This window comes from Lissotriton helveticus, chromosome 2_2 (assembly GCF_964261635.1).
Source record: "Lissotriton helveticus chromosome 2_2, aLisHel1.1, whole genome shotgun sequence".
In the NCBI taxonomy this organism is placed as follows: domain Eukaryota; kingdom Metazoa; phylum Chordata; class Amphibia; order Caudata; family Salamandridae; genus Lissotriton; species Lissotriton helveticus.
Window position 1 is genome coordinate 278,802,135 of NC_136060.1, and position 20,968 is coordinate 278,823,102.

Sequence of the window (20,968 nt, forward strand, 5' to 3'; positions counted from 1 at the left end):
TCCACACTCATCGAGTGCTGCGTGGGGCCCTTTTGCATTTTCCTGCTTGACGCGTCTGTCCGGTCACTTGCCCGTTGGCTAGTGGCCTCTGTGACGATGAAACCCGAAAGCTACACTGCTAGTCTGGTTGCTCCTGACTAGCCCTTGCTTCCCTGTGAAGGAGAAGCCCCTCAGTCCCTGCTGGCCTGAGTAAGAAGCAATCTTCGATTCCTGCGTGGGTTGCATTTGCCAAGGCCTGTTTACTTTGAATCGAGCACCAACACCGCCAACAGTGAGAGCCTTTGTGGGACAGTCTGTATCCAGCTCCTGGTCATCGTCGATGACTCCTGGTCCACGTGGATGCAGAGACAAGCTTCATGACATCACCGGATTGCTTCCCGACATCGCCTGGTTCCTTCCTGGTCACTGGCTAGTGACCCAGACTCTGTCCCCTCTGCTTTCAGGTACTCTTCATCCTCAATCCAGCCTTGGATCCAACCGGACTCTTCTCTCCTGGTCGCCTGCAGCATCTTTTCTCCAAGGCTCCATAGAACTCCACGACGAAACCCGACACACTTTGGGACCTATGCACCCGCTTCCTGTGGGTGAGGTAACGCGAGTACTGCGTTGCTCCTGTGAAGATTAACTCTCCTAGTGTCCTAGTTTCAAGTGGTTAGCTTCTAGTCCAGACGGAAGACTCCTAGTTCTTTAACTTTGTAACTTTACGCACCCATTGACTTCTATGTGTGCACACATGCGCAATTAGACACTGCACACGCATCCCGTGGGCCTCCTGCTCCCTAACAACTGTTAGTCCAGTGTAGGCCCAGCGATTCCCAAGGCCCTAGGCCTTTACATTGTTCGTGACGTGGTTCTTATACCACTATTTTAGTATATGGTTTAGCAGGTCACCAGGGCCTATCCATATTTGTGCAACTTATTGTATGTTATATTAAGTTTCTTGTTATGCGCTTGTGCCTCTGCCCTCATAAAGAGTACAGAGGTTTGATTTAGAAATAAACACATATATATTTTGAATATATAACCTGTGTGGTGTCCTTTCATTTGGTATTAAAGTAAAGTCCACATTTGTAAAGCGCACAATCACCCGTAAGGGTCTCTAGGCGCTGGGGGCCATCGGGAAGATTAAGCGAGCTATTGCCCAGAGTCACATGGTGCTGGGCTAACCTGCCGCCGGAGCCGGGGATCGAACCGTGGTCCCCAGATTCCAGCGTCAGTCGCCCTGGCCGCGGCGCCACACCTCTTCCCAAAGGGATTGCATATGGTAAAACAGCTGGCTTCACATGCCCTCTTGAGTTAAGCCTAAGACGGCTTTTGTCCATGATACCACTAGGATAGCTGGTCTATAAGGTTGACTTTACAACCATCACCATAAGGGTTGTTCGGACTGGTGCAAGGTGCTCACTAGAATAGTGAACATCATGTACCAGGCCAACTTCTCACATCATGTGCTTCCACACTTACAATTAGTAATGACAAGATGATGGTTGTGAGCTCTATGGGGGCCACCACAAACAAAAGGGTGGTGGGGCGGGTGGAGGTAGCCCGGAAGGTGAGCGCGGGCTGGTGTTAACAATAATTAAAAAATATATAATAAGAACTTACCTTACACTGCGGCGGCCTTCCGTATCGCATTGTGCCTCCTGTGCTCTTCCTGCTCCCAGCAGACACTGGGACAGACTTCCTGTGCCATTCCTGCGCTTCTCTCATTATATGAGAGCAGTGCAAGGTTTGGCCTGAGCATGCTGAAAAGAAGCTCCACTCAGAACCGGGAGTCTGTGCAGTTTCTCCAGCCCGGCTGCATAATACCACGGGTTGGAGAAACCTAAGTATGCATGTGTGTTTGGCCGCCCTCAGACGGCTGGCCAAACACACATGTGCACTTAGAAGTGCACAATTTACTCCAATTTATTCCAGTGAGGAGGCTGTCTCAAAGCAGCACTGCAGCATGGAGGAGTTCACCTTTTTGAATGAAGGTTACTTCAGTTCATCAGCTTTGGGATAACATCTACATCTTGGCTGAACAGACACCCAAGGCTCTTATTACTAATAAGTTGCACTTTCCCTGTTTGCGCCATTGTGCGCATTTAGACAGGTGCACCAGGCTCAAACAGGAAACATGCACCCTATTATAATGAATGTCTTGCCTATAGGGCAGCTGTGAACTTGTGTTGTAATGGGTGCAGCACATTTAGTGAAATACTGGGCGGCTGTTTCGAAGCTGCTTTGTGTTTCACAATGCAGGTGACAACCCACCTGCACTTTGAAGAGGAGAGAGATCCCTTTGCAGGCAGGTGCAGTTAGTGACTGCAGCTTCCTGCAGGTGAATGTCTGGGGGTCCATGGGACACCCTCTAAACACATGAAGAGGGTTGTTATCAGGGAGGACACTGAAAGTGCACCATTTTTTATGTCACACTATCAGTGTGCCCCCTAAGTGCATTGCCTCAGTGCCCATGTTGGTAATATGGCCAGGGCACAAATGAAAAGTGATTCACTCAGTTGCATAGGACCACACCTCATGCAAATTAGGAAACGCCCTCTCTGGATACCGCTGGTGTTACATGTAAGCCAGCACTGTGCACCGGGAGTGCAAAAAGCAGTGCACACGCCTGTTGTGTCCTAGGGCACTATATATAATACTGCCCCGGGTAGCCTCTGGCAAGTGAAGCTTCGTCCTTGTATGAATGGTGTGTTGTGTTTGACGCAATCAGATAAATATACAAATGTTTGGTTCATTGAGGGTTTTTTTCTTTAGAACATTGCAAATTGTATTCTATCAAAATTATAGCTAAGATAATGAACTATTACAACTCAGCCAAATGTGGTTTAAGGTGATTAATCTAATTCTCTCACACTACTAGTCACAGTGCACTCCACCTGGCGCCTTCATTCAATTTGTGTAGTACCACATGAAATGATTCTTTTTAGAGTGTTGTGGTAGTGCCCTGCAGATATCATTTGATATATTTTCCCATATCAATTTGCCCCAAATTACATGGTTCCGGTCGAATGGGGGTAATTTGAATAGGGATAATGCCACAGTGAGGCACTTGAGCAATTAGGGGTCTCCCCATGAGCATAGGCAATTTGCTCAGTGGGTCTAATTCGCAAAGAAATTGTATAAAACCATGTTTACATTTGCCTCACAATCGCAATTTTTTTGGTGTCGGGCTATACAAAACCGTGCATATGATCGGCTTTATTTTTCATTTTTACCGAAAGAAAACATTTGGAGGTTAAAACTTCCCATTTCCAATCCAAGAGAGTTTACAAAATGGAAAAATACTTGCAATACTTTTATGGGCCCTAAACATTTCTGAATTTGTGGGAGGCCCTATAAGTTCTGGCATGGCAAAACCGTCTCACTAATTCCCATGACACCTCTTTCCTCCCTTTTTCCTATCACTCTACAAAACGTACTCCAGGGGGAGACCAAATGGGTAGAATGACTTTTGATCGTAAGTAAATGAATTTCCATTCAGAAATCCAGATTCTGAGATTCATAAATTACTATTTAGAAGCAGAGATGCACTGTCTTGGGCGATAGGCTCACCCCTTTCAAATTCAAGGAAAGGCAGCAGCATTAGAGTGTCACATTTTTATAAAAAGCTTTAACAGTTTCTTTTGGTTGGTGGATGTGGGCTCTTTAGAGGTATTTTTGTTTAATTTTGCAGGGAGCCAGCAAGCTCAACACACCATTCCACTTACTTGAAATCTATGCGCATTAAAAAAGCATTGTGAATTATGCATTACTGCAAAGACCTTTTGTGCTCCACTAAAAAGTATCATGCATGTGTGAAAAAAGAGATTATTTCCCATCTTTGCCATGGCAACGCAGCCACATCTTTCCAGTGGGGGACATCCACCCAGAGCAGATTTCCGAGTCTCTCTAAAAAGTCTAGAGTTTGTTTGTGGCCACAATTCAAATGAGGTCAACATGCAATATTCTACATCCTTAACTCAAAAGGAGTTATCGACGTCTGAAACTATGTCTACAATCACTGCTGGCAGCGTGCACTGTACGTAAAACCAACAGAAGCAAGCATTAAAAGGCAACTCAGAAGACTTACAGGTTCTTGATGTCCACAGCCCCACGAAAAGCCTTCCTTGGAATGGCCTGCATCAGATTTTCACTGAGGTCACTATATATAGAAGAAAGAGATTACAAGGGTGAGCACTGTATAGAAACAAAACAATATTTCAATTCTTCTTGAATCACTTTAGCTGAATCACAGAAAAGAACACAGAGCAAGCCCAGGTTCCAATCACTAAAATGAAGAAAAAAAATGGCGGAAAAAAATGAACAATTCAGAGCAAATTCAGTTTACGGCCACTTTAAGTAATTGGCAAATGGACTTCAGCGGCACTGCACTGACAATAAATCCACTGAACGAGATGCTAACCTTCAGCCTGTCTTACCGACACTGGATTTAATTGTGCTCTTTATGAAATTGCATTATGGTAATATGACAGGAGACTCGCCTCTTAGTTGAAAAATGGCGGCAGTGAAAAAAAGTGTAACATAATATTGTGACACCATCTGGGTACCAAAAATACTGAGAGTATTGTTTAAAAGCATGCCGTCTGAATGCACTAATTTGAGTACTTTAAAACCTTCAACATTTTATGCAAAAGGTCGATTTCTACACAACATATTCGGACATAAAAAGTCCGACAGGCATCACCCTTGGTGTTTGGAATGCAAATGATGATTAAGGTGGTCCGCTTATAGAGCTCTGAGCTATCATATGCCGGAAGACAGCGCTTTACAAAAAAAAAAAAAAAAAAAAAAAAAAAACATAGGGCAGTTCTGTGTAATACTTCTCAAAGATGCTAGTAGATGCAGGTATCCTCAAATGAATTCTACCGCAGACCATAACGCAGACAAGATTAATGCAAGGTTTTTCTTTTAGAAAGTTCTAAAATGTTCAGAACAATCGGCCGTGTTCTTTTTGTCAGAATTAGTGAAGTGAGGTGAACCACCAGAGTGAGATTATATAGCTGTGTCTTCCCTGACCCATAATCTCCCCTCATTTAGCACTGACAATATGTCAAATGGTATCATTATGCCATACTCCAAAGTTAAAAAAGCGAAAACTGTGTAGCACTATGCCGGTTCTGACTAGGGCATAGGGGAGTCTACTCACAAAGGCATTTTGATCACTGGAATTATGCGACAAATGTGTCACATTTTATAACAGTATTGCTTCATTATTCCATAATTTTTAAACTTGGTACCACTGTCTAAGCATTGGTTGCATCTATTTGCACCATTTTAATACCCAAATATAGCAACAAGCAACAAAAAGGTGACCAGTCCAGCTTTGCAAATGGCCTTTCGCTGCGCAGCAACACGTCGGTGCAGTTAAAATCTGCAGATTATGCGCCAGATGTTGGATTATGTGGCAAATGCAGCAAATCTATAATTATGCAAAAATCACCGCGGCCGCATAATCACATATTACCAGTGGCCCTGACTTTTATATGCTCTTGTGAAGTAGCCCCACACATATAAAATGGGAATATTTAATAACTATCATATACTATTAGTTGCATTGTTTTGTGTAAGAAAATGGTTATTAGTTGTGCAGGATGTGAGTCCTGTGCAAGTAATAGGCCCACAATTGTGTCCTACTGGGAACTAAGTACCTAATTGCAGCACTTGATGCTATTAGGCTAGCAGAGCAGTCAAAGGCCTACTCAGGGAGGGTGGTGTGGGTAGTAATCTCCATTTGCTGGCATGTAATAACACTGAATAAATGATTGCCCAGTCAGTGCTTTTTCTTTAAAAAAGGAAAAGCACACTAATTACACACACTACTAAATACTACACAATTAGTTTACAAATATATACATCAGGCAGATTGAGAAATTACTTTGCTGACACCATTATTACACATTTGACCCCTAAAGGGTCATGACCTCCATAGTCACAATATCTCCCATCTATACCAGATAGAACATCACAATATAAGGGGGTTTGATTATCTACAAATCAGGCCTATTTGCTTTGTCAAGGGGTAATCAAATTGAAATATAACATGTGCCTACTGGCTTTGTCAAGAGGTCATCACAGTGATATAGAAGGCAAGCCTGTTGGTTCTGTCAAAGGATCACCACGTTATAGAAACAATCCTCATCATATCCCTCGCATCAGTAAACACAATCATTATTGATGCTAAAAGCATTGAATGATTATCATAGATCATGGTCAGCAATATATTTTAAATAAAGCATTGAAAATCAATATAACATGTCCAAGTCTTTCTTTTACCACTTCAGGCCACACAGAATGCAGCCATAAGACCAACCACAAGGGGTTCATGTGATTCTAAGGCGGTGCAAAAGCCCCATCTTTGGAGTGCTTTATAAACAATTGAAAAGTCTCCTGGAGCCATTCATTCAATGACAATGAGACTTATGGCTAGTTTTCAAATCACTTCTAGGGGGCCTGCTCCATTCTCTGAAGCCCCGCAACAGTGGAAAATAGCATTGGTTGTGCCTCTGCCTCTCTTTGGGGCACCACAGGAGAAAGGAATATGAAAACAAACCCTTGCAGGGCATTATAAGGACCTCCTAGTCCCGAAACAGTAAATATTATAAAAGTGGGTTCTACCACTGTGCGGCTTTGCCACACATGTTTTCATTTGTTTTGCCTTTTTTAGAAGTAGGGGTTTCCTGGTCCCATCTGGGACACCCTGCATCTAAGTGGATAATAAGGGGTTGCAGGAGTACCCCAAGGCCTCAGCCAACCTGAAGGCTTCCAGTGCACTGCCCTCCAGCGCTCAGGAGCTGGCATTTGGTTTCTGCTTCCACCATGCCAGAGCAGCTGAGCATGTCAGTTCTGGGCTATGGTCATCTTATGAGTCCCAGGGGAGGGTTCTTGGGACCTTGTCCCACAATTTCTGGGCTTGCCACCATTTGACTCACAATTCTTTTGTGTCAGTCCCTGGGGGATGGGGTCCCCGGGGCTAAATTTGCATCCTGTGAGGGTGCCCAATACATGCCCCTCTCCACAATAATTAAATAAAATGGCACCAAGCCCCGGGGGCTTGGCCCTCTCTGGTAGAAATTTTAGGATTTTCCAGAGAGCGCCATGCACTCCGTTTCTTCACAAAGCTCAAAATCTTTCATACTGCATTACTAGGGTCCTTTGGGCCATTTGTGTAGTTTCCACTTCCCAGTAGGAACTGTACATTTGTTGTGCAACATAAACATTGTGATTGTGCCAGGCAGATTCCGAGCACCCCCGTAGGATATATTGTCCTCTAGGCCAACTAGCTCACAATGCCACCATGAGCAACTCTAAACCTAGATAGGTAGCAAATGGTTTGTTATGGCAATTACCGAACATGACAACACTGACTTCTAGGAATGGTGGTAACAGATCTAGAACCCGTTTGCTCAGTAAGTAATACACAGAGTGGCTTTTTCAATATTTATTGAACCATCGTGATTCTTGTATAGAATATATGTGCCTCAGTGATCAATAGACAGAAGCAGATAAAAGTCATTAGCACTATAATGATAGTGAACAAAATAAACAGTTTCACCGTCTTCCTAAAGCAATGTATATATGCAGGGATATAACACAGTGTGTAAATATATATATATATATATATATATATATATATATATATATATATATATATATATATATATATATATATTCCCCTTCGATGGCCCTTCTCCACGGGCCGTAATGAGGTGCACACAGAGGGATTATATTATTCTTGATTTATTCAAGCCACAAACAAAAAAAAAACACCTGACAGACGCGTTTCGGCTACACGCCTTCGTCAATGTCGGTAGGGTAAACATTATTCTTCCTTTTTTAAATCAAATCATAAACATAGAAAGGGGAAGCAGTTCATTCAGGTTGTGTGTAAAAAGCAACAAGGGGTTAATGTGAGTCGTAGCAGATCCTAGGTTTTGACAGCGGCCATCTTGAGATGTCTTACAAACCATACAATTCATTGACTCAATCATGGTACATGCTATTCATTATTTACAAATGTATTATGGACATTCCTTCTGTACAGCCTATATACAGCTATTTACATCCTGTACAACTGATTTTTTAATACAGCCCTGAATGGGCAATGGGTGTTGTGTATTTTGTTAAACTCATATTTTTTGTTGGCAAATATGTAGATAGAAGTTTTACTCTTCTATGTATCATGCCCTGTATGGGCTATTTCCACAAATATTTCAGTGTACCGTTAATTGTGCAGTGGCTTTAAATTTGATTCATGTCCACAAACATTTCTCAATGAATACCCCTTCATATGTACAAGTGTGATTTAAGTGCAGATTACTTCCTTTTCTTCAATAACATTTTACATATTTACAAAAATTCCCTTGGGTATTTTCATGGAATGTGTATCCATAGCTCTTCCTCATTGTTCAAGCCCGACGGACTTTTAGTTTGCAATTCAATTATGTATTTCGATTCTACCCTCCTGAGTTTCCTTTCTCTGTCCCCACCCCTTCCATTTTTGGGTATCTGATTGATACAGAAAAACTTCAAGAGGTTCTGACTGGATTTGTGATGTTCTTGAAAGTGGTGTGCCACTGGATACATAGCATCCCGGTTCTTTATGGGATGCATGTGCTCAAGAACCCGCTTTTTAGTCAGATAGATGGTGCTCCCCACATAACTCAACTCAAATGGGTAGGTCAGGCAATATACTGCAAAATCAGTCTTGCATTTCATTAGTTTGTTCATTCTCCTTTTGGTTATTCTGCCCGGGATGGTAAATTCCTTAACCTTTTTGCAATTTTTGCACGCCTTGCAATTCATGCACGGATAGAACCCTATTACGGTGTCCTTCCTTTTGGGATTTTTCGAAAAGTGACTCCTCAGTAGTTAATCTTTCAGAGCCGAACCTCTCCTGTAGGTTATCAGGGGGTTCTTCAGTATATGTGGTCCTATGAAAAAAAAAAAATATATATATATATACACATATACACATATACATATATATTGCACTCCTATTACGCGCTGCCTAACTTAGGGTGTGATGTGTTCTACCAAGAATCCCCTATTGGACGATCGAACCCCCGTTACCTGTAGGCAAAGTATGTAGGTCCCCGACTTGGTCACAGGTTGGACATCCCTCCTCGTAGAGGGATCAGCAAGCAGCTGGGCTGAGGATTCAGCATGCAGTGACCTTGCAATCACAGCAAGTGCTCCTCTACCCCAACCCGGAAATGCTTGTTTATTTATAACAAAAAATAAATTGCTCCGAGCCAAGACCTTAGTCAGGCTCCATTGTTTATGATCTATTGATAGCTGCACCACCTGATGGAAGAATACCAATCACATTTGCACAATGTATGTTTGAACCTTGTACGACATGTTCAAGGTGTTGCGATAGTGTTCTTACGAAGTGGAATGTGTAAGCAAATGTAGTTCATAGAAACTAATCCTGCACTGTCACGGAAGCAAATGTGTGTCAAATGCCTTTATGTGAACAAGAAGGTTACAATGGCAGCATGTCTCCCCGGCCTAACTGAGCCACATGAAACTTAGGCTCCTTTCTCTCATGGTGGTGAGCTCTAGCCACCAGGAGCATTTCCAGTAGGCCTCATGTACTCAAAAGGGGCTTATTTCACTGTCTCCCTCAACCAGATTTCTTCTTTGCCTGGCTTCCTGTGCACTTCTCCTGCTGGGGCTCAGAGGTCCAGGTCTTTCGCCAACTGGTCCACAGAGTATGTAAGGGGGCCAGCATCACTGGTCTTGAACAGACCCATCTAGTCATGTGGGTCAATTGAAAGTCTTTAGTCCATCAGGGCACAAAGTGACTTGTCCCTTCAGCTGTTTATGGTTTTGCACCCATTGCCATCCTGGTCAAGAGACTGGCTCACTTACAGGTTCTGGGGATGCTACTTTTATGCCCAGTGCCAACCTGTGAGAGGGGCACACCTTTGCCTACCAAAACTGGTTCTGGTAAGTTCCTCCCGTTTCACTGTGTTTGGCTCCAGCCTGGATAGTGAACCAAAGTTGGGGCAGACCTGGTGTCAGGTTCCTTCATGTGTGCATAGAAGTGTGAGCACAGCTCCTCCTCAGCTTTCCTGTCAGGAAGACCCACTCCCCTCTACACCCAGGACCCTGGCCCCAATACACATTTCCCAGTGGAAGAGCCGTCACCAGCCTAGGCAATTGGCCACTCACAGAAAGGCCCAAGAATCTTTAGTCAGGGAGATGACAACTTTCTAAAAGTGGCATTTCCAGAATATTAATATAAAAGCTGAATTTTCCATTGAAGAAGATTTTAAATTACAAGTAAAATTAATAAAAAAAGTATTTCTCCTGCTTCTACCAATACAAATTCAGCATTTAATAAAATGTGCCAATGTTGTTCAGTGATTCCCTTTTGAAGCAACTAGCATTGCTACAGTGAAAACCCACTTTTTGGAGATATTTCACTGCAAGGACATGTTCAAAATACATTTCTTCATGTGCTACTTTTAAATACCATGCACTCTGCTTTTAAGGGCAATAAGGCCTACTTTCGGGTGATTTATTAGTATCTATTAGCAAGGTTTAGACCTGTCAGAAGGGATTACTTTGACGTCAAAATTGCAGTTTAAAGCTGCCATGTAAAATATAAAATGACAAATATGAACATTGCCGGCGCCATCTTGCTTAGCGAAGGCCTCCGCGAGCGCGTAAGCAGCAACCATTTTAAATATCGCCGCCATTTCATTCACTGCTAGTCACCTATGATTCAGCTTGACCTCACAATCATCCCCAGCACCCTGACTAAGCATGACCAAACATACTGGGGTTATAAAACCTTGTCCTTGTGACAAAGCCCCGGAGCCACTTCCCGCCCTAAACTCATTTGTCCTTTCATCCTCTGCACATGAGCAAGGCCTCCTGATAACCTCCCTGACCGCACCTGGCTGCTCAATCCGGTCTCAGGCACTAACCGAAGACATGGTTTGTTGCCCCCACACGGCAGGACTTGTAGCACTAATAAAGAAGTCTGATTTAATCAATTGCACAAACCCTCAGATCTGACCGATTCCACACACTTTTAGATCCTGTCGGAATGTCCAGATGCAAGATAGCAATCATCTGTTAGATTTGGGAGGGGGACGACAGCTGCTGGGTCTGTGTGGGAACCTGCTGGAGGCAGGAATTCCAAGGATGTTTGACCACCAATAAACTGACTGAAATGTGTATAAAAGACTGAGCAGTGGAGAAGTTGTTAGAACACCTCCCAAAGACATTCTGCGTGTCCGAGTTGATGTGTTCTCCTCTGGAGTAATAAACCTGTTCTTCGCCTTCCAATTACCAGCGCCTGCCTCGTTATTTGATCGCTAAATCTTAAGGTGAATTAGAGGTGGTTTGCACCAAGCGGCATCGAAAGTCTTGGGAGTCTTGCTGCTTTTCATCAATTGGCGCACCAACGTCGGGCCCATCAGCGACACGTGGGTCCGGTGAGAGAGGTCCTAACGACGGAGTGAACATCTAAACGATTGGAGTGCACCTGCCTGAAAGAGACTCTCGTCTGGCTGCCGATCAACTGAACTTCACCGGTTCCGAACTGACCTCTCTCGAGTGACCTGTGGTCCTGACTGGGACCTTACAGGAACGTCGCATTTTTTTTGAGTGAGAGGACAAACGGGCGCTGGAAGGGGCCGACGAATAAACTGTCCATAACGGTCCGGGTAAGGTCGTGATATACGTCAAAACTGATTGTCTGATTGTATTGAAAGTGTTTGCTCGAATACTAGTATTCCGTTCTTTAAAGTTATTGGTAGTAATAGAGGTATTCCCTGCTTGCAAACAAGCGTAGAATAGGAATATTCCCTCTTTGCAGGCAGTGAAGGACAGGTAGTGCGGACCTTTGTCCACAACCTATTGAGATATTTATTTTAACCGTTTGTACGTCATGCCTGTCTTCTCAAAATTGTTTGATTGTTTTGGACCGGACCGTTTGTTAGAGGTCAGTCATCCAGCACCGCCGGAAGGCACCCCTAACAAGGACATGTATGTCAAATATGGAGTAGCCATCGTTGCTTACAGCAAACTATGGCACAAATATACTAGAAAGGACCGGGTACATCAGTGGCCACTGACGGGATCTTTCGATCTCGCTAAAATAGAAATCTTAGAAATAGCGCTCTTTAAAAAGAAAACTACGCCAGCCATGCTCGACAACTTCGGCCTCTGGCGAAAAGAAGCAATACAAAGAAAGAAAAGAGATGAAGCCAGAAAGGATAAGGAAACACGAAAGTCTGCTTACCAGAACTGTAAAAAGTTAGAAGATGATATCAAAGAAAGAGAGAACGATAAAAGTGAACAAGAAGCGAAAATATCAGGCCAGTGCCCTGTTAGAACGCCTTCAACTCTGTACCCAGAGTTACCGGCTAAGCAAAGAATAAACGATGACCTCTTATTGGGTCCCCCGATTATTTACATGCCACCTCCTTATGCCCCTAATCATTCCGTAGTACAGCAACAAGAACAACAAGGTACCAGCGGAGACGCCATGATCGTTTCCACTCCAATCGAGTCACTTGCACCAAGTGCCTCATCAACGAACACATTAGTGGTAACAGGACCAATAGAAAAAGGGTTACCCAGGGTTCCACGACTAAGTACGCACAAGCGGGCAAACATTGACAAGATAGTCAAAACCCTTGTGAATAGGAGCGAAACAGAAGAGTATGTGACAGACATATGCAATTCCTATGACGCAAGCCACAAGCGATTCTTCATTGTGCGCTTCTGCTACTACGCACTTACTGCCTATGAAGAGAAATACTAGGATGCAGGACCAGGGAGGCTAATGGCTCTTTATAGAAAAGTGGACATAGGAGACGAGAACGACAGCGAGGTAGAAGAACTCTTCTTCTCCACGTTAGAAGTATTCCGCCACCTCATAGAACAAGGGTGGATAGATGCAGACAGAGCATCGAAGCCAGTAACTCCCCCAATAGAGAAGCCAAATAGCATGATGCCGATAAAGGAGGCTGCCCCGTATTGGGTCCCCCCTAGAGGACAAGGGACTCATGATGACATAAATCACCAGGACGCTAAAGGGAGGGTGGTGTACAATTGGATGTATCAGCCATGGGACAGGCAGGACATCTTGACATTCCGTAAATCTCATCCAGATTTACGGAAGAATCCCACTGCCTTTGACACTGAACTAAGTACCGCTTTGGGGTCCACGATAATGACACTTGCCGACATTGACTTGTTCTTCGGGTTACATTTGCCGGCCGATGTGTGGAAGCAGATCAGGAAGATAAATCACACAGAATTGTTCGGTCATACCTGGGAACAACTCGACACATTAGACAAGCAGTAGAATCCTGGACAAAAACCAGTTAAAGCTATATTGGACCTCCCCGATAAAATAGTGCAGAAAGTAAAAACATTGATACCTGAGAAAAAGATAGACTGATCCATAGTGACAGCGTGCCGCCAGAAACCACAAGAGAATGTTATTGAGTATTTCTCAAGATTCGAGACAGTGTGCTCCGACTACAGTGGACAGGACATGTCCACTGCGACCGGACACCACTTATTCGTGCAGAATTACGTTAACGGATTACTACCGGAGGTATCCCAGAAATTACAGACTAGCGAAAGTAGTTGGGCAGCCTCTAAGCCAGCGGCTATTCTCCAAATGGCCCAGTATTATAAGCATTAGAAGAACGAGAATGACAGAGCCACAGAAAAGAAAAAGAAAGACTTAAAGGAAAGAGTAATGATAGCCAACTCCAAGGGGTGAATACAGGATGGGAACCATACAAAGGAGGATACCAACAGAATGTCCCTAGAGTACAACCGCCTAGAAATGACTCAGTGACACCATATGTATGATGCCAGGACTTAGGACAAGACCAATGTGCATTCTGCAAGGAATACGGACACTGGAAATCTCAGTGTCCAGCCTTATTAGGGGCGAGTAGAGGCAGAGGGATGAAAGAAATACCACATGAACAGGGAGGAAGAGGACGTGGAAGAGGGTATGCGAACGAAGTTAGCGAAGGAAGGCCACGAAGAGTAAACGTGTGTGACCGCCCTAGACAGAACCAGTGCCAACAGACAGATTCCGACAATATGTATGACTTTGCATAGGATAGCCAGGGGCAAGGGTCGAGCTCTATGTTGACCAGCAAGGCCCTTATGTCACCGCAAAGGTCGTGGGCACAGAGTCGCCATGTTTGGTAGACACAGGAGCAACACGTAGTGCGCTATCCAAACGACTGATTCCAAGGGCACCCTTGTCTGGCTCACACATCACCTCAATAGGATTTGACGGTACGCCCTCCACCAATCCTTTGTCCAGACCGATCCCCTTCAAACTTGAGAACGATGTTATCAACACGACGTTCCTTCTCTCCTCCAAAACTCCAGACGCCATTATGGGTCTCGATCTACTGAAGCATTTCCGTGTGACTATCTGATGTTCGCCAGACGGAGTACGAGTCATCTTATATGACAATCACCAACACCCGAGAGATAATCCATCCCAACACATGTATCCCATTTCTGAGACAGACATATCCCTACTAGACACGTTGCCCTCGCATCTGTGTGCTAGGGCTGATTCTGACATAGGACGAATGATGATTGACCCAGTACATGTGACAATACGGCCAGACGCAACCTTACAGAAAATACCCCAGTATAAGATATCGCCAGAGGGCGAGAAAGCCTTGACCGAATTCATACAGTCACTTGTAGAGGCAGGAGTGGTAGAAGAGGTAGTGAGCAACGTTTGTAATAGTCCTATTTTACCGATCATAAAGAGACAGGGAGAGGGAGATGGAAAAGCCTACCGCTTCATCATCGACCTGCGGGAGATTAACAAAATAGTTGTACCACAGTACCCAGTAGTTTCTGACAACACCACCATCCTGACCCTAATTCCGTCAACTGCTACCACTTTCACCGTTATCGATCTAAAAAATGCCTTCTTCTCCATACCCATTCACCCAGATAGTCGCTATCTTTTCGAATTCACTCTAAGATCCCGCTCATATAGATTTTGTCGAGCACCCCAGGGGTACACAGAGAGCCCGAGCATCTATAGCCAGGCACTCAAGAGACAGTTAGATGCCGTTCAATTACCAGACGGAGTGGCGTTGATACAGTATGTAGACGATATCCTCCTAGCAGCAGACACCACTCCACTAGCCGTCACAGCCACCATCCAACTCCTACACTTCCTTGCAGAGAATGGCCACAAAGTTTCTCGAAAGAAATGGCAGTTCTGCAAACCACAGGTAACATATTTAGGTCACCTCTTATCGAAAGAAGGGAGGAAGCTCGCACCCGTCAGGATCCAGGCAATTCTAGACACTCCCGTTCCCAAGAATCCAAACCCCTTCTCTCCCTCCTAGCCAAAGTCCCCCCTTACCTTTCCCCTGGACACCCGAATGCCAGTCAGCATTCAAAGAATTGCGAGATGCCCTTTGTTCAGTACCTTTTCTAGGAACCCCGGACTACTCCAACCCATTCTTCCTCTACATGCATGAAAGGGAGGGATGTGCATTGTCTGTCTTAGTGCAATCAATTGGTCACAAACATCACCCTTGTGCATACTTCTCTGCCACCCTCGAACCAGTAGCTAGAGCGTTGCCTGCGTGCTTGCGCGCTGTGGCAGCTGCAGCAGTATCCATACGCCAGAGCGAAGGAATAGTGCTCTCCAACCTAATCACCTTGTTAGTACCCCATGCAGTCGACACACTACTGAACCAGACCAAGACCCAACATTTGACTAGCGCACGACTAACAGGTTACGAGTTGACCCTGCTTGCACCACACATCACCCTGAAGCGATGTACCACTCTCAATCCAGCCACATTGTTACCTCTACCCGAAAATGACCCTGGTGTGACTCCACTGCACGATTGCGTGACCCTCACTGATGAACAGACAAAGAGTAGAGTAGATCTCCGAGACACTGCCTTTCCAGAGCCAGATGGGGAACTATGGGTAGACGGCTCGTGCCTAAAACTTCCAGATGGCACCACCTCAGCAGCATATGCCGTAACCACAGCCCAAACCATCCTAGAGACAGCCCGCATTGCTCAACGATACGCACAATCAGCAGAGATCATTGCCCTTACACGAGCGTGTATTTTAGCGGCTGGCACGACAGTCAACATATACACTGATAGCCAGTATGCCTTTGGGGTGGTTCATCATTTTGGGCTCCTTTGGAGGGAAAGAGGGTTCCTAACCTCACACGGCACACCCATCCTACATGGTGGTCTAGTCTAAGCATTAACAGAAGCAGTCCTCCTCCCTAAGCAGTTGGCAGTAGTTAAGTGCCAGGCTCAAAAGAAAGTGACCGATCTCATTGGCCAGGGAAACGCACTAGCTGACATTACTGCCCGAACCACAGCCCAGGACAGAAACACAACACGAATGTATGTGACCAGGTCACAAGCAGAACAATGGACTGATGCTAGAACGACTGTAAGGGACAGACAAACGACAGGCACACAGGACGAACTGACTGAATGGGCTCGGTGGGACTAAAAGACGAGCAAGGCTGCTGAAGGACAAAAGACGGGGACAAATGGCTGCTACCAAATGCCTATCTGATCCCTATATTGACCATGGCACATTTACCTGCACACATAGGATCTGCCCCCATGACCGAACTGATCACCAGAGTATGACATAACAGTAAGATAGCAGAATCAGCAAAACGACTAGTACAGCAATGCATAGTATGCCTGCAACACAACCCAGGGAAAGGGACCGTAGTGCCACGGGGAGGGTTGGAGTCCCCGACCATCCCTTTGAAGTCCTCCAAATGGACTACATCCAGCTAGAAAGGTGCCGCGGTCTTAAATACGTACTGGTGATCGTGTGCGCTTTTAGTAAATGGGTGGAGGCTTACCCCACCAGCGACAACACCGCCTTAGCCACAGCGAAGGTGTTACTAAAAGAATTCTTCCCTCGATATGGCCTTTGTAGAATTTTACGGAGCGACAATGGCCCCCACTTCGTAGCAGAAGTTATACAAAACATATTGAAGGGGTTGGGGGTGAAGCAAAAGTTCCACGGCGTTTTCCACCCCCAATCAGCGGGCCTGGTAGAGAGACACAACGCTACACTAAAACTGAAGCTAGCAAAAATAGTCGCCACAACTGGGTTGAAATGGCCAGACGCTCTCCCACTGGCATTGCTATCAATGCGCTCCACCCCAACAAAACAACGACTGACCCCCTATGAAGTGGTCTTTGGCAGACCCATGAACATTTGGGCGGCACCAAACCCAACTTCCATCCACGATGTCCCGGACATACTAATGTCTGATTACCTGTACAAATTAATGAGCGAACTAACTCTTATACACCAACAGGTGCTGCATGCCATTCCAGACCTATCCAGGGGCCCAGGACATGATATCCAGCCTGGGGACTTTGTGCTGATTCGAAACTTCCAGAGGTCGAAGAGTCTAGAACCCAGGTGGACGGGCCCCTGGCAAGTCCTAATTACCACCCGAACTGCCCTTCGAGTGGAAGGAAAGAAGAACTGGGTGCATGCGCACCACTGCAAGAAGATACCTCCAAAACTAACGGCCCCGGAGAAGTGAACAGCCAAGAAGAGCTTCTGACCAAAGACTTACCAGCCCTGAGTTGCTATCCACAAACAGAGACACTTGAATTGGCAGAGTCTCCCGACCCCACAGTACCATCCCTTCACCCTTCTCTGTTCATGGATCCTGCCTTGCCTGGTTAATGCTCCTGCAAGAGAGCTACAAAGACAATGCCATGTCCGATGGGACCATCAAACAGTTTTACAATGAGCTCTGGTTGAATAAAACAGGGAGAACCTCTGCTCCCTTCTGCCCTCTGACTTCGAATGCAACCTTTGCTATGAACATTCCCGCCAAAGAAAGAATTGAAATGCAGGTGTAGCACAACCCAGCCAGACCTACCTTTTCCTATCTGAAGAAACGAACTGCCGCAACACTGACAGTGGCCCTATCTGTGGTGAACGTCTCAGGCCTTGTCTGCATCGAAGGCCACGGGACTAAGATCATAGGTCACAGCTCTTGCCAGATAACGAAGACTCTGAACACTGCTGACCCCCCTTCATTTGTTGCATCTCCCAACATGTACTTTATCTGTGGTACCAAAGCCTACACCTAGCTCCCAAAAGGCTGGGGGTGCACTTGCTACATTGCCTTTGTTCTGCCGCCAACCTACACAGCATCTGCAACCCATCATAGAGAAAGGCGGTCCAAATATACAGAACAAGCAGACTCCGCCGCATCACAGTTCCTTGATGCAGCAAAAGGACTCATCCCCCTCTGGGGCCCGATGGCAAACAGCCGAGCCACCCGACACCTATCACTAGCAGTAGAAACAGCTTTGAACGTTACAGCTGGCATCCTCACCAACAACACAGCTGAGCTTCAGGCGGTCCGCTTGGTAGCTTTGCAGAACCGTCTTGTTCTAGACGTGGTACTGGCAGACCGTGGAGGAGCATGCCGCATCATCGGTGCCAGCTGCTGCACTTTCGTCCCTGACAGCTCGCCTTCAGTCTACAAAGCAATTGAACATCTCCACAGGCTGGCATCCGAGATCCACCAAGAACCAGAGACTTGGACACTGGGAACCTGGTTTTGGGGCACATTAAAGGAATGGGGTTGGAAGTTATTGATGTTCCTCTTGGTTCCGATCTTAGTAATATGTGGCTGCTGTTTGGGGATACACTGTATACCACCCTTGTGCTCTCTTTGTTTGAACTCTTTACGCCCCAAGACTTTGGACACTCGATTCGAAAACATGAAAGCAATGTATGACAGAGAGGTACAGGACATTATGGACATTGACGTGAACTGACAAGCTGGCTAGGATATGTTCAAAGAGGCGACTGTAAAATATAAAACGACAAATATGAACATTGCCGGCGCCATCTTGCTTAGTGAAGGCCTCCGCGAGCGCGTAAGCAGCAACCATTTTAGATATCGCAGCCATTTCATTCACTGCTAGTCACCTATGATTCACCCTGACCTCGCAGTCATCCCCAGCACCCTGACTAAGCATGACCAAACATACTGGGGTTATAAAACCTTGTCCTCATAACAAAGCCCCGGAGCCACTTCCCGCCCAAAACCCATTTGTCCTTTCATCCTCTGCACATGAGCAAGGCCTCCTGATAACCTCCCTGACCGCACCTGGCTGCTCAATCCGGTCTCAGGCACTAACCGACCCCTGCAGACATGGTTTATTGCCCCTACACGGCAGGACTTGTGGCACTAACAAAAAAATCTGATTTAATCAATAGCACGAACCCTCAGATCTGACCGATCCCACACACTTTTAGATCCTGTCGGAAAGTCCAGCTGCAAGATAGCAATCATCTGTTAGATTTGGGAGGGGGACGACAGCTGCTGGGTCTGTGTGGGAACCTGCTGGCGGCAGGAATTACAAGGATGTTTGACCACCAATAAACTGACTGAAATGTGTATAAAAGACTGAGCAGCGGAGAAGTTGTTAGAACACCTCCCAAAGACATTCTGCGTGTCCGAGTTGATGTGTTCTCCTCTGGAGTAATAAACCTGTTCTTCGCCTTCCAATTACCAGCGCCTGCCTCGTTATTTGATCGCTAAATCTTAAGGTGAATTAGAAGTGGTATGAAACCAAGCGGCATCGAAAGTCTTGGGAGTCTCGCTGCTTTTCATCAGCCACAGGGAGGTTACCTGTGTGCAGCTACCATTCTGCGCACAACTGCAGCCTCTCAGGTGCATCCAGTCCAGTGCCCCTTACCCTAGTTGCATAGCAGCAGCCCTTTCTTAAAAGGCAGATACTGGTGGTACACATGCACATTCTAATTACCAGACAATTACAGGTAGTGAGACTCAGATAGGAAAACCCTCAGTAAAGCGTTTGGATACCTTCGAGGGCGGTTAGCAGGGCTTTATAAATCCCGATTGATTGAAAGGTCCAAAAACCAGGTGATCAAAAGCAGAATAATCCTGGTGTACTAAATGGGTGGAACCCATTTACAACAAATTGAATTGCTACATTTATATAGCCCTTACTACCCCTATGTGGGAGCATTGCTGTGTCCTCTTGCACTCTTTAATAGTAGGGAGTTGGATGTTTTGGGTCAATTCATTAAGGCATGTAGGAGTATGTAAACGAGTGCTACTCTAGTACTACTTCCATACTCAAATGATTTTTTAATGAGCTTATTCAAATTTTTTAAAATACATTTACGTGCAGTGAAATATGTCTGAGTAGATTTTAACACGTACATATTTTAAACACATTTGTATCATTAACATCAACCTTGTGCCAGGGAGTAAAAAGAGATTATGCATGGCATTGTACATTGAACTTGCAGTTATCTTCTTTGTTTTGTGTTCCTAGGGAAAAACCAGACCTCCTTTTTGCTGGCGATAGCGCTCAATAATATATAGTCACACCTATCTATGGTCTAGTGTTTATAGTGTTATACTGTCTTACAGTCCCTCATGATGGAGGTTCATCTGGGGGGAATATAAGGGCCTTGGTTAATTCTTATCATAACGCCCATTCTTCTGGTAACTTCTCATCAGTCCTCATCACTAATTTAATTCTGAAATCTTTGGCCACACACCGTTCTCCTGTATCTTCTAGCCAACAGCCAACATCTGGCATGTTAGGCCTAAACCAGTGTATTGCTACTCGTCTTCTAGCTAGTAACAGTGCACAACTACAAACTTACTTCATGGAATTTTTTGGCCAGCAGGACCCTATGCCCAACAGATATGTCGGGGAACAAGCCTGAATTGTCATGTGCAGACGCTGGCTGTATATTTTCGCCACTTTGATAACGTTACCTCATGTTGTGTGCACTGAGGACACAGTGAGCTTTTTGCATGATCCAAATTATGACACATTGTAGGTCTGACCAGTGCTTTAAATGGGCCAGTACTGTTCGATACGGCGTTCCAGCAATTTTTTATTTTGGGAGGGAGAGT

General features: G+C 45.2%; 1 protein-coding gene across 4 annotated transcripts in view; it reads right to left on the reverse strand.

Annotated features, from left to right (window-relative positions):
• The window catches only part of SLIT2 (slit guidance ligand 2), a 739,121-nt gene that overhangs the window by 335,559 nt on the left and 382,594 nt on the right, over positions 1–20,968 (reverse strand). For all 4 annotated transcript variants that reach the window (XM_078678412.1, XM_078678410.1, XM_078678411.1 and 1 more), the window contains exon 5: positions 4,073–4,144. In XM_078678412.1, the coding sequence (XP_078534538.1) occupies positions 4,073–4,144 (72 nt within the window). The remainder of the gene's footprint in view (positions 1–4,072; positions 4,145–20,968) is intronic.